Raw genomic sequence first — 14507 nt, forward strand, 5'->3', positions numbered from 1 at the left:
CACAGCTCCCTTTAGCCACAGTTCCCGGCCAATGGGAGCTGCGGAGTCGGTGCTTGGGGTGCAGGCAGTGCGTGGAGACCCCTCTCCCCCCCCCCCCCCCGCAGGGGCCGCAGGGACATGCCAGCTGCTTCTGAGAGCGGCGCAGGGCCAAGGCAGGCAAGGAGCCTGTCTTAGCCCCGCTTCACCGCCAGAGTTTTAGTGCCTAGAATCTCCTGGCTTGGCTTCAGTAGCCTTTGGGAGATAGAGCCTGATTCTGGGAGACTCCCAGCTTCCCAATTGAAAAAAAAAGTGTGTAAATATCTAGTGCAAGGCCGAATCCTTTATTTATTGTGACACTGACCCCCATCCATTGGCTTAACCACCAGCTCCCGGCCGCTGTTGTTCATGATGTGTTAGATTAATAGGGATTGTCCCGGACGTGCTCCATGATCTTCATTAGAGCCAGCCATGTTTCTTCAGCGGTGGGGATGATCTGGCTGGCTGGCAGGAGGAAGCCGTAGCGGCCGGTGTCTCGCAGCTCAAAGGTGTAGGAGTACTTGATCCCGTTGTCGTAGCTCCAGTCGACAGTGATGCCGTCAGCACGGTCTGGAAAAAACAGAACCCAAGACATAGCGTTGGAACCAAGATTGCCATGTGAACAAAGCGGGAAAATTCAGGCTCTGCTTACACAAGGTGTAAAGGGATTGCAAGAAATCATTGCTCTGAGCCTGCAGTGCTGTGTGCAATGCTTTGCATTCATCTGCTCACAACCGACATCACAGGCCTGGCACAAGTATCTACGGTACTTGCGGGTTGCAGGTCTTGGTCTTCGTCTCAGGTCCCCCTGAATATGTGCAATCTACAGATATTCAGTCCCAATGTGAACAGAAAGCCACATGCCTTGGAACTGCCCTGGTTCATCCCCGCACTGCGGAGCTTTGCAATTGGAAGTCACCCAGATGCACATGGTCCCTGAGCCCTGGTGCTTCACGGGTACAACCATAGCGAAGGCATGGGTGGTGGGCAGACAGTTCACAATAGTGCCGTCTGAGATAATATTGCTGGGAACCGTGCATCATTAGTTATTTGGAGAGGGAAAGTGAAGAAGAACATGGGTCTTCTTCAGCCCATCCCTGCCTGAAAGACAAACCACTTACAGATGGTGTCGATCGTGCTCCCATAGGTGTATTTAGTCCCATGTAATCCAGCTAAGGCAGCCACTGCCTCTCTGGCTAGATCATTCTGCAAACAAGAGAGTAAGAGGTGAATGGCTGAGAGGTTCTTGAATTCTTCCCTCCCTTCATGGAATAGCAGCATTCACACACATTTAGTGAATGGGAATAGTCTATTTAAATCCTGGGATGGGGGGGCGGAGCTCATCAAAGCAATGAAAGGCCCCACCCCCCAGATGCTGACGGGGCCACAGAACCCAAAATTGAACAGAATATGGGGACAAAACATGAACACACAGGGATGAACAAGCAGAGAACCCTGGACGATGCCCACTGCTCCCAGAAGCAGTCCAAGGAGTCAGTGGATTCCCCCCAGAGGAAATCTAGCCCTGAAGACCGAAGTTCTCTATCTGTCCTTAGAAGAGGTGCATCATAGACAGCTTCTCCTACCCTGCCCTGTCCAAGTGGCTCAGACCCAGCTCCACAAAGGTATTTAGGCTCCTAATTTCCATTAAATTAGGAGCCTAAAAACCTTTGTGGATCTGGGCCTGAGCGCTGAGCTGGAGGGGGGAGGGCACCCCTCTGGCAGAGAGGTAAGCTCAGCCTCCAGGCCCGTTTACTCTGTTGCCAGGCTGATGAGAGTGCAACCAGGCTGGTGCTTTTGACGACAGGGATTCCTGTCCATTAGGAAGAGGCTGAAAGCGCCAACCCGTTTCAGAATCAGTTCCCAGATGGCCATGAGTTTCACTCACCCCAGGGTCCAGCTTTGAAGCTAGGCTCGATGGGTATGTCTGCACTGCAGCTGGGAGGTGCAATTCCCAGCTTGGGTAGACGTACAAGTTCTAGCTCCGCTGGGGCCTCGCACCCTAAAAATAGCACCCCTGAGTAGATACCTAGGATCTCAGACAGGGCTGCACTTGGGCGGTCACCACCCGGGCCACTGTGGCCACACCATTATTTTAACATGCTAGCTTAATCAAAGTTCACACCTACACCTCCCGACTGCAGTGTAGCTGTACCTTGTATCCACCTAATCCCCAGAACCACCAGTCCCTAGCACACAGCTGGTTTAGCCCTCTCACTATTTGCTCATGAGAGCTGTTCTCACCAGTTCCTGATGGTCAGGAGCAGGCTCTGTCTTGTAGCCATAGGGGAACAATAGCATCTGGGAATAGCTGTGGATGGAGATCAAGGCTTTCACGTTGCCATGGCTCAGGACAAAGTCCACAATGGATTTCACTTCGCTCTCAGAGTGAGGGTAAGGTCCGTGGTACGTTTCTACACAGGGATTGCTACTGGAACCAGGGCCTGTGACGAAATACATGTGGTGGCAAATGAAAAGACAGCAGATTCGTGAAAAGCGTGCATTTGCATGGGTGAGTAAAACATTCGTTTTTCTAAGGGGGAAAAAAGCCCAAAGTAACTGAAGATTATTTCCTCAGTAATAAATGGGACAAGTCTCAGTTTCTAATTGATATTTGCAAACACTCCGGAATCTGAGTCACTTCATCAGACAATGTTCCAGCATTTTAACAAGACTGTGCAGTGACGATTCACCTCTAATGTAACTCCACTAAACTCCCTTCATTAAACAGCAATTAATAAGATTATGTGAGTCCTGCAAAATAAAGCAATATTGCATTAGTCACCAGCAGTGGTAGACTTGTGTGTTATTGTGGTACTAAGGTAGTGATCTAGGTCAGTGGTTCTCAAAGCCGGTCCGCCGCTTGTTCAGGGAAAGCCCCTGGCCCGCCGGGCTGGTTTGTTTACCTGCCGCGTCCGCAGGTTCAGCCGATCGCGGCTCCCACTGGCCGCAGTTCACTGCTCCAGGCCAATGGAGGCTGCGGGAAGGGCGGCCCGCACGTCCCTTGGCCCGCGCCGCTTCCCGCAGCCCCCATTGGCCAGCAGCGGTGAACCGCGGCCAGTGGCAGCCGCGATTGGCCGAACCTGCGGACGCGGCAGGTAAACAAACTGGTCCGGCGCGCCAGGGGCTTTCCCTGAACAAGTGGCGGACCGGCTTTGAGAACCACTGATCTAGGTAACTCATATGTAGCATATACTAGTACGTGGTTTTAAGAACAAATTGAGTAGAGAATCCATATTCTAGGGTTGCCAGGTGTCTGGGTTTCTACCAGAAAGTTCGGTTGAAAGGGGACCTGTGCAGTGTCCGGTCAGTACTGCTGACTGGACACCAAAAATCCGGTTACCGCAGTAACCTGCCTCCACCGCCAGGAGGGCAGGAAGAGTACCTGCAGCTGGAGGAGCTCAGCTGACGGAGAGAAGCTTAATCTGAGGAACTGGCTCCCAGCTCCAGCGGAGAGATAGGTACCGGTGCTGCCAGGGGGAGAGATCCTGACAGCGCGCAGTGTTTGAGGAGCAGGCCTGGCACCCGGGCTCGCTGCCCACGATGGCGCGGTGGGGCTTCTCAGCCTCCCAGAGCCCCAGCTCTTTCCGGCCCCTTGCTCTGGGGACTGACACCCCCCTCCACTCCTCTGTACCCCAATTAGGTGGGCAGGCTCCTTGTCAGCTCCTCCCAGCCAGGTCTGCAGGTGGCAGGTGAGTCCCGGAAAAGTGGGGAGCAAGAAAGTGACGGGGGAGTGACCGGAGGGGCCTGCAGTGTCCAGTTTTGAAAAATTGGAAAGTTGGCAACACTAATGATCAGAGGTGCCATCTTTCTGAGTTGCTGGGGGATGCTCGACCCCTGCTCTGCCACAGGCCCCACCCCCAGTTCATACCTTCCCCCAAACCCCCACCCCCACCCTGCCTCTTACCGCCCCATTCCTCCCCTGAGTACGCCCCACCCTCACTCCTCCCCCTTCCCCCCAGCGCCTCCTGCACACTGCTGAACAGCTGATCCCCAGCGGGTGGGAGGCACTGGGAGGGAAGGGGAGGAGCTGATTGGCGGGGCCTGCTGGTGGGTGGGAGGCGCTGGAAGAGGAGGCAGAGGAGCTGATCGGGGGGGCTTCCGGTGGGAGCTGAGCACCCAGTATTATTTTTCCATGGGTGCTCCAGCCCCGCAGCACCCACAGAGTTGGTGCCTATGTAATAATGACTTCCTGTCAGACAGACAGCTGAGCAGATGATTCCCTTTCCTGGACACAGCAGAACTTGCTACTCCAGTGTAACAGAGAATAATAAATACATATATCATGTCTTTAATAGAAGGAGCCTTGTGAGCTCTACTGATAATCCCAAAGCGTGTCCTGTACCGAGTGCAGGGGACTGGACTGCAGGACCTCTCGAGGTCCCTTCCAGGCCTATGATTCTCTGAATCTCTGTGTTCACAGTAAAAAGACAGACATTAGGAATGAATAACTATCTGACATGTCCATGGCCATTCTGTACCTCCGAAGCCAGCATCCCAGTTCCTGTTGGGGTCCACGCCACGGCAGGAAGATCCTGCATTGATGGACCGGGTCTTCCGCCACATGCGGTTCTAAGAGCAAGCACAAGGGGGAACCGTGCGGTTTGATTAACGGAAAGATGCTAACGGCTGGGTCTCAAGTCATTTGCATCGTTGCTCGGTTATTACACCACAGAGGCAGAAGGGTGTAAAGTTTCCCAGTTGAACCAATGTGATGCGGTTTGGACTGTAAAGTCGTTACCGCACTTGGGGACTCTAGCCAGTATGCCTCAGAGAGGCTGCAGCCAGGGCTCTTTCTGGAGCAGCCCCAAATATTTTGGACCTGACATCCCAAATGAACCTGGGATCACCCCTTGTTTAAAACAGGGGTGGGCAAAACGTAGCCCACAGGCCTAAGTCAGCTTAGTTGCTCTTCTGCACAGCTTTCACCTCAACAGGCAGAAACCAAAGAGAACGCTTGATGCGGTGGGAAGGAGATACACAGGGCTTGCAGATGGGTCGTTGGCTCAGCGCAGTGCCACAAAGATGCCCACCCCGCCCAAAAAAACCACGATGCCCCAAGAAGGGCCTGAGATGGCTGGTCCCTGAAGGCAGCCCTGCGTGTACTCATCATGCAGCCAAGCAGTGAGAACTCCTCTTCTCTCCGCTCTTTCCTCCTTCCCCCAGAGGCACTTACTGTGCTGTGTGTATAGGCAAACCCATCAGGATTGGTGACTATCTCAAAGAAGATGTCTACGGTGTCCAGGATGGCAGTCAGCGAGGCATCCTTGCCATATTCAGTGGCTATCTACATGGAGAGAAGGTCTGAATTACCCTGAATTCTCATTTTTCACAGGGTGAGGTCCTAACAACTAACTGGAGCTGATCTATTAAGGGTAACAGTACAAAACAGAGTGATTATATGAGATTAGGCATAACGTTAGGAGAATGGCAGAACCGTTGTCTGGAACTGTTGTCTGGAAGCTGAAGCTGGACATAAGAACATAAGAATGGCCCTACTGAGTAAGACCAAAGGTCCACCTAACCCAATACCCTGTCTTCCGACAGTGGACAGTGCCAGGTGCCCCAGAGGGAATGAACAGAACAGGTAATCGCCAAGTGATCCATCCCCTGTCGCTCATTCCCAGCTTCTGACAAATTCACATTAGAAATTAGTCCCACATTTTTAACAGTGATGGGGACTAACCATTGGCACAAGCTACCAACGGAAGTGGTGGATTCTCCATCTCTTGATATCTTCAGATCAAGACTGGTTGCCTTTGTGGAAGAGATGATTTATCTAAACGCAAGTTATGCTTTAGTCCAGCACAAGCTTTTGGACTCAATACAGGGGCACCTTGGTGCAATTTAACAGCCTGTGATATACAGGAGGCCAGATGAGCTGATCTAATGGTCTCTTCTGGCATTAGTCTCTATTAATCTATGACTCAGCTGGTGGGTCTCAGTCCACTTTCTAGTGGACAAAGGTCCACATTGCCAAATCACCAGCAGGTGCTAATTTACCCATTTGTCTGCCATCTCTGCAAAGAGATCAAGTGGGATATGGAGAATGAAAGAGATTGCAGGTCAGTTATGTCCTCTCACCCCTAGAGATTGGTCCCATCCAGCTCTGTAATTGTGAAAAGTTTATTAATCTGCCCTGTTCTCAGTGACCCTCAGACTGAACCTGCCATATCTCAGCTCATTGGGCATTAAATATATTTAGTATTACTAAATCCCACCGGGTATAAATAATCCTGCTGCAGTGCCAGAGGGCTGTTCTACACGACCTCTTGAGGTCCCTTTCAGCCCTACATGTCTATGGTTCTATGATTACCTTGTTGGCAGTCCACACTCCGGTCGCCTGGGTGATCCACTCTCGAGAGTGAATGCCAGTATCAATCCAGATTGCAGGACGGTTAACTCCTCCTGTGCTGAACTGCAGGAGAAGTCAGCAAACAGAACATGCCTATATTAACCGCAGTCTAGGCATTGGCTAGTATGTGCACTTATGCACGTGTTACTGACAGAGCCAGGTGTTTGCTCTGATAGTGTAAATGCCTATAATTTAATATCTGGCTGGCGAGATTTTATGGAACCAGCTATCAGAGAATCCCTCCCTCTCTGGATTGCTGGTGCAGTTTCTTCTGAGCTCGACTGAATTAATTTCTCAGTAAAAGTCAGCTGTAATTTTAGTAACTCTTCCCTAGTCTCTTGATCATTATAAAACCCAGAGATTCTTTTATCAATTCAGGGTCTTAATCACATCTGACACATATCTGACATATCCGCCAAAGTGATTTTAAGAAAAAGGGCTTCAGCAGCCCGTTATGTCTCTCCATTGCTCCTCATTACATACCATCCATTGCTGCTCCCCCTCCCCCTAGTAAAGCTTTAGCCTGTGGACAGACTGCTCCAGAATCTATGTAACGTTAACTCTCTGCCTTTGCTAGAAATTCTTAAATTGTGCTAGTGAGATATCTGAGTGAGGGAAAGGATGGATGTACCATCCACTGTGTGGTATGAATACATTTCCCTGCAGCTGTTGGTGCCAATGCCGCAGAGCACTAAAGTTCATGCTTAACTTGAAGCATGTGTGTAGGTTCTGTTGATTCCCATGGGATTACTCGTTCTGAGGCGCTTTGTTGTCATACTGAATAATTAACATTACGTGCACTACCTACCTTTAGCACATAAAGAGGTCGCTTTTCGTAGCTCTGCCCGATCTGAATTTTGCTAACCAGGTCTGGATTTTCAGCCACAAGATTGTCCATCCAGCTGTAGATCTAAAAGGAAGAGTTGTCAGTGTATGCACGTTAAACTGGCCTTGTGGGTTTCTGTGACAGAATACACCCCTGAATTTACACCTTACACACCCTTGTAATCATCTTTCTATACGGTATGCCTTGTAAGATATAGTTGGAAAACTCGTAATTTGCTGGCCAGTATTGTCCTGATAAAATATGCATGGCAACATTGTGTGTGAAGTTATAAGATTTCCCTGTATGATGTTCAAAACTCACAGAGCATCAAACTGGTCAAACAGGCCTATCTTGACCAAAGGAGTGTATGTTTGCCTTAATTTGCATTTAAACAGTAAACAGAATCATCACTTAGGAAGGAAAAACAAAGGAAGCTCAAACAAGTGGGAAAAAAACAGCAGGGAACATCCTTCCACACAGACTTATTGTCTCCTAGTGCCAGCTGAAAATGTTTTTCAAGTGGGGGACTGAAACTATAAAAGGAGAGACAAACACCCTAACACACACCCCCTCTCTGCCCATCACATTCTCTGCCCTTGAGAAGACAAAAGGAAACAGCCTTTGGACTTTCGGGTGGGGGCCCTGACCTGATGAGTTTGGACACTAACCTTGCTGGAAGCATGTGGCGAGAATTTTTGCTTGAATCTAATATAATTTGTTAAGTTAGGCACTAGCTAGCATTTTATCTTTATTTTTCTTGTAACCATTTCTGCCTGTTACACCTCATTACTTGTACTCACTTAAAATCTATCTCTTTGTAGTTAATAAATCTGTTTTACTGTTTTATCTAATGCAATGTGTTTAAGATGAAGTGTCTGGGTAACTCCATTTAAGACAATACACTGGCATACTATGCCTTTAAAGGAATAATGGGCTTAAAATATTTCTACTGCCAGGAGCAGGCTGGGACACACACGACATACATTTATGGGCAAAAATCTGGGACTGGGGGTATGTTGGGGTCATCCTGCAGTATAACCCAGGCTGGTGAGGGCCAGAGTATGGCTGGCAGGCTGCAGTTACACATAGACACTCAGGGGTTGACTTGCATGTTGGAAGGCTGTTTGTGAGCAGCCCAGGTGAGAGCTACTTCAGCAAGGCATTGTAAGGCTGCAGGGCAGGGGTGACACAGCCCCACACTGCATTGAATTGTACCCCAGTATGTCACAGTTTTCATTCTTTGTTCTCAGGTAACACGGGGTTCTCAGCCCCTGTGTGGTGAGCAGCAGGTGCCTACAGACATTGAGCCCCTGGTATTTTACACATCAAGGGTCTTCCACTAGACTGGATTTGCTTTGCCTCTTATTCCTGGATGCCAGAAGCCCCCCTACACCATTGTATTAATTCCCCTGGGTCCTCCCACACAACAACAATGGGAGCCAGTTTGAAGGATTCCAGGAGGCCTCTGTGGACCACTCTATGACAATTGTTGAGAACACCTGATATCACACAAAGTTCCATCATCCACCATGAAGCCGGTGCTCTGATTACATCTGAACTTTGGATCCACAGATGAGGCGAAATGGGTCTCTCAGCAGAGAAGGTAACAGCTGGGAGAATAAGTAGCTAGATACAAAGGCAGAAAGGAATGATTGTTGGGTCTCCTGGCTGGAAGTTTTGCTTCTAGTCTGGGGAGAAGGGACCTAGAAGAAGAGGATCTCTTCAGGGTAACCCTCTCTGAGAGGATCTCCCAACAACATTCTCCACTAAACGCCTACAGCACGATTCCGTATTTAGAGCCACAGAACCGGCCACAATATGGCCTTACCATCCGAGCACATTCCCCAAAGGAAACAAAGAGAACACACTGCAAAGGAAAGTACCTCTTCAATGGTGTGGTAGGAAGAGAAGCTGAAGCTGTTGCTGCTTCTCTCGAACTTCCTGGACACCATCATGGCCTCTTTTTCCTCATCCAGTAATTCCTTTGGAAAAAAAGAACACACAACCATATACAGGGAAGAGGGGAGCATTTGTATATTTTTCCACATGGAACGTATTATGGCCACACATATACAAACACCAGAGGGAACTGAACCTGAGCCCTTTAGTATTAGAAGCACAAGCCCCTAGCAGTTAAGCTCAGGGATCACCTCCTTCAGGCCTATCTAGTAAGCTGTTATAGTCAGTGAGGTCAACCACTAGTGGGCGCTATCACATTCACTAAACTAGTACATGTATATACAAAGAACATCTTTAAACATTCAGTTTAAAACTCAGTGTTCAATTGCCCTTCAGATCAAATCTCCACTCTACAAAAAGGTGTTAAAGAATTTAATGCTCATGAAAAGTGCTGGAGAATGAAGGCCTTCACATATCAACAGAGCAAGAACAGCAAGGGCAGCAGCTTCCCTCCCAATATCCTGGGGATGTACTCTAGACCCTGGAACTGGAGGGGCTAGTTTCAGGGATGAGATGATAGTTCCATCTCATTCACTCCCTTGTCCTCTTTGCTGAACCTCCCCCAAAAACTCATCATCCAACTCATCATTTTTCTTATTCTGTCTGTCTTTCCTCACCTAACTCACACCCAGTTCAGACCACATCCAGGGTGGTGATGTTCCTTTCTTGCACATGGCCATATACGCTGCAGGAGTCCTTACCTGCACATCATCTATTGTGATTGTATACGGAATGGTGTTAGACTCCAGCAAGACTTTGACTGCTTGGAGGCTATGGAAGGGGACTCTCACATCCACTGGGAGACCAGGCTGGGCGGGGCTAAGCCAATAGTCAATCTGATTTAGAAAAGAGAAGTAAGGTTAGCGTCATCCAAGGCTCTGTATTGCTCTACCTAGAGCTCTCCAGACACTGCAGAACAAGTGAATTTGGTTAACACAGTCAGTGATGTTAGTTAATAATATTATAATAATATCTTGTATTTATATAGTGCCTTTTATCCTTAAGGATCCCAAAGTAGTGTGTGTGTGTGTGTGTGTGTGTACACCACTTTGGGATCCTTAAGGATAAAAGGCACTATATAAATATATATATATACACACACACACACAAGAATGATTTCAGCTGCCACTGAAATGCAGCCACCTCTAAGGTGGAACATGGCATCTGTTTAACAGAACACAGCAACACTACTAGAGCTGGGTGAATTATTCATTGCAAATAATTTATTCATTTACTTTAGCCCTTTTTTTCCAATTGCAAATTGCTCATGAACAGATCAAGATTTTTACAAATTTGTTCCTCATTCACTATTATTCGATGGATGTTTTATATAAGCATATCTTGGCCTATGAGTCACTTCTAAGTCATTTGCTGTGAAGGTTGCTTTGAACAGTCACTATTTGTGACTTGAGTTGTTTTAAATGGACATACAGGCCACTCGGTGTTTCTGTTCCCCGATTGGATTAATTTAACTCTTCAAATCAGGTTTTCAGTGCAAATGCTCATAGTTCCAAATTTAAAATCTGCTTTGTAGGAATATTCTGCAATATTTGCTCACACATAGCTGCTCCAGCCCATAAATTTGTCTGCTAGAATAGTCTCAGGAAGCCAACATGAAAAAGGGTCAACACAGAAGAAGCAAATTGATTCTGAAATTCAAAATCATTTGGGCAGCATTAGTCCAGCTCTAAACACTGCGCAACTGAGATTTTAAAGTGCTGAAGAATAAATAATACCTCAGTTAGGAGGGGGAATTCGAGACTGCGGAATTGAATTACCTGGTAAAACGCTGGTATGTGTTCCCCAGCTCTTGAGAAAAGTGACAACAGGTGTTTAGTAACCACAAGTGGCCAGGATCTCCTCTTTAAATCTGTTAAGACAGCACTTGCTACATCATGTTGCCCTTAAGTGCATGCTCAGGCATTGGATCGGGACATTGATAGAGGGGGCAAGGCTGCTGTCGACAGAATCACCAACTTCCTGCAGTGCTCTGGCTTTTCTAGGGATGCCTCTTATTCAAGTATGAGCAAGTTCTGACCCTCCTACCACCTGACAGTAGAGGAGATCACAGCCCAAGGCGGTGTGGCTGTAGCTCAGTTACAGAGAGTGTCTACCTCAGTTCTTACCTGAAGGTCTTCCAGCTCTTCTAGTTCCCTGAGTAATGCAATCTGCTCTTCATTGCTGGCCCTGATGCGGAGAACCTGATCTCTGGTGAAGACAAAGCAACAAGAACAGATAGAAGGTATTTGCGAATGATGACAACAAGCCAGCAACAGATCAGATGGGCTAACAGCCAGGATATCAGAGTGGTGTGCTGAAGTTTACAGTGGAATTTGATGTGAGGAGGTCTGGAGGTTTAGGAGTTAAGGCATGTACAGAAGTTTTAAAATGTTAGAAGCAGATTAGAGGTCTGGCATGGGGACCAAGAGGGCTGTGATGGGAGAGAGAACAGTTGCTGGGAACACCTGCTGTATTAATTTAGATGGAATAAATGGGCCAAAGGTGTTAAGATAACCTCGTCACTGTCCAACATTAACAGTGTTAAACAAAGTTTGGAGTTAGGTATACAGAGACCTCAGTCTGCTTATTACTGGGCAGGCCCACTGACAGCAATTCTGGGCCCCAGGGCCAGGGCCGTTCCTGGAGGGGCTGGGCCCAGGCGGAAGTGACGAATCCATCACTTCTGGGACCGACCGTGCTGGCCAATCGCGCTGGCCCGGAGGGCCCCACAAAGCGCAGCGCCTAGAGCAGTCCCATGCACCTAGGAGCCTTGTGGCCTGCCTGGGCCCTTTTAAATTGGCTGGGCCCATGGGCAATTGCCCCCTTTCTCCCCCTCCCTCTGTCTGTGGGCCTGTTACTGGGCAATAGGGGTGAAAGTAACTTAAAGGGTATAGGGTGGCCGGGCTCCTGGACAAGGGGGGGGGGGGGGGGGGCGCGGCTCTGGGCCCACGGAAGAGGCGTGGCCTCTGTCAGAAGGGGTGGGGCTGGGGGCATCCGGGGCTCCGGCCTCTACCGTGGCAGCGGCCGGAGCCTTAGGCCCTTTAAATCGCTGCCAGAGCCACAGGCCCTTTAAATCACCAGGCCCCGGGGCAGCTGCCCCTTTTGCACCCCTGTCAGAGGCCCTGTTGGTTTAAGATCAGCTGTGTACCGGCCCGTACCAGTGGCCACTTTCTTACTGGTACACCATACCAGCCTGTACCAGCTTACTTTCACCTCTGCAGTGGGCAAACACATAATTAAAAATCCTTTTCACTGTAATAAAGATACAGAATAAATATAATAAAGATACAGAAAAGAAGGAAAAAGAGTTAAAGCCCTCGACATGTAAAGTATTAAGTAAGGCTTTCATTTTAACAACATCCCTTGTTCCCTTTCCAGTTAGCTGGAGAGCGTTTTTAGAAAGAAAAGTCCCCTTGTTTGACCGTCTCTTAGCCCTGGTCTACACTAGGACTTTAGGTCGAATTTAGCAGCATTAAATCGATGTAAACCTGCACCCGTCCACACGATGAAGCCCTTTATTTCGACTTAAAGGGCTCTTAAAATCGATTTCCTTACTCCACCCCTGACAAGTGGATTAGCGCTTAAATCGGCCTTGCCGGGTCGAATTTGGGGTACTGTGGACACAATTCGACGGTATTGGCCTCCGGGAGCTATCCCAGAGTGCTCCATTTTGACCGCTCTGGACAGCACTCTCACCTCAGATGCACTGGCCAGGTAGACAGGAAAAGAACCGCGAATTTTTGAATCTCATTTCCTGTTTGGCCAGCGTGGCAAGCTGCAGGTGACCATGCAGAGCTCATCAGCAGAGGTGACCATGATGGAGTCTCAGAATCGCAAAAGAGCTCCAGCATGGACCGAACGGGAGGTACGGGATCTGATCGCTGTATGGGGAGAGGAATCCGTGCTATCAGAACTCCGTTCCAGTTTTCGAAATGCCAAAACCTTTGTCAAGATCTCCCAAGGCATGAAGGACAGAGGCCATAACAGGGACCCGAAGCAGTGCCACGTGAAACTGAAGGAGCTGAGGCAAGCCTACCAGAAAACCAGAGAGGTGAACGGCCGCTCCGGGTCAGAGCCCCAAACATGCCACTTCTATGATGAGCTGCATGCCATTTTAGGGGGTTCAGCCACCACTACCCCAGCCGTGTTGTTTGACTCCTTCAATGGAGATGGAGGCAATACGGAAGCAGGTTTTGGGGACGAAGAAGATGATGATGATGACGAGGTTGTAGATAGCTCACAGCAAGCAAGCGGAGAAACCGGTTTTCCCGACAGCCAGGAACTGTTTCTCACCCTGGACCTGGAGCCAGTACCCCCTGAACCCACCCAAGGCTGCCTCCTGGACCCAGCAGGCGGAGAAGGGACCTCCGGTGAGTGTACCTTTTAAAATACTATACATGGTTTAAAAGCAAGCATGTGAAAGGATTACTTTGCCCTGGCATTCGCGGCTCTCCTGGATATACTCCCAAAGCCTTTGCAAAAGGTTTCTGGGGAGGGCAGACTTATTGTGTCCTTCATGGTAGGACACTTTACCACTCCAGGCCAGTAACACGTACTCGGGAATCATTGTACAACAAAGCATTGCAGTGTATGTTTGCTGGCGTTCAAGCAACATCCGTTCGTGTGTTATCCTCAGGAGAGTGAGATATAATCCATGGTCACCTGGTTGAAATAGGGTGCTTTTCTTCAGGGGACACTCAGAGGAGCCCATTCCTGCTGGGCTGTTTGCCTGCGGCTGAACAGAAATGTTCCCCGCTGTTAGCCACAGGGAGGGGGGAGGGTTGAGGGGGTAGCCACGCGGTGGGGGGAGGCAAAATGCGACCTTGTAACGAAAGCACATGTGCTATGTATGTAATGTTAACAGCAAGGTTTACCCTGAAAGAGTGTAGCCAGTGTTTTATAAAATGTGTCTTTTTAAATACCGCTGTCCCTTTTCTTTTCTCCACCAGCTGCATGTGTTTCAATGATCACAGGATCTTCTCCTTCCCAGAGGCTAGTGAAGATTAGAAAGAAAAAAAAACGCACTCGAGATGAAATGTTCTCCGAGCTCATGCTGTCCTCCCACACTGACAGAGCACAGACGAATGCGTGGAGGCAAATAATGTCAGACTGCAGGAAAGCACAAAATGACCAGGAGGAGAGGTGGCGGGCTGAAGAGAGTAAGTGGCGGGCTGAAGAGAGGGCTGAAGCTCGAATGTGGCGACAGCGTGATGAGAGGAGGCAGGATTCAATGCTGAGGCTGCTGGAGGACCAAACCAGTATGCTCCAGTGTATGGTTGAGCTGCAGCAAAGGCAGCTGGAGCACAGACTGCCACTACAGCCCCTGTGTAACCAACCGCCCTCCTCCCCAAG

General features: G+C 49.0%; 1 protein-coding gene across 1 annotated transcript; it reads right to left on the bottom strand.

Annotated features, from left to right (window-relative positions):
- Positions 1-354: 354 nt before the first annotated feature.
- On the bottom strand, positions 355-12342 carry LOC141990911 (carboxypeptidase A1-like). Its single transcript, XM_074958794.1, has 11 exons — positions 12332-12342; positions 11282-11441; positions 9857-9991; positions 9080-9178; positions 7179-7280; positions 6332-6433; positions 5192-5302; positions 4497-4587; positions 2260-2459; positions 1137-1221; positions 355-585 (listed from the first exon to the last, which is right to left on the bottom strand). The coding sequence occupies exons 1-11, from the start codon at positions 12340-12342 to the stop codon at positions 398-400; spliced, it is 1284 nt and encodes a 427-aa protein (XP_074814895.1). The 3' UTR covers positions 355-397.
- Between the last annotated feature and the right edge of the window lie 2165 nt (positions 12343-14507).

The sequence above is a fragment of the Natator depressus genome, chromosome 1 (assembly GCF_965152275.1).
Source record: "Natator depressus isolate rNatDep1 chromosome 1, rNatDep2.hap1, whole genome shotgun sequence".
NCBI lineage: Eukaryota > Metazoa > Chordata > Testudines > Cheloniidae > Natator > Natator depressus.

Excerpts from the sequence above, each read along its gene's own strand:
- LOC141990911 (XM_074958794.1), bottom strand. Across the intron at positions 5,303-6,331 it reads GAGTGTGGACTGCCAACAAG|ATAGCCACTGAATATGGCAA; the intron begins GTAATCATAGAA and ends CTCTCCATGTAG. Across the intron at positions 586-1,136 it reads GAGCACGATCGACACCATCT|ACCGTGCTGACGGCATCACT; the intron begins GTAAGTGGTTTG and ends TGTTTTTTCCAG.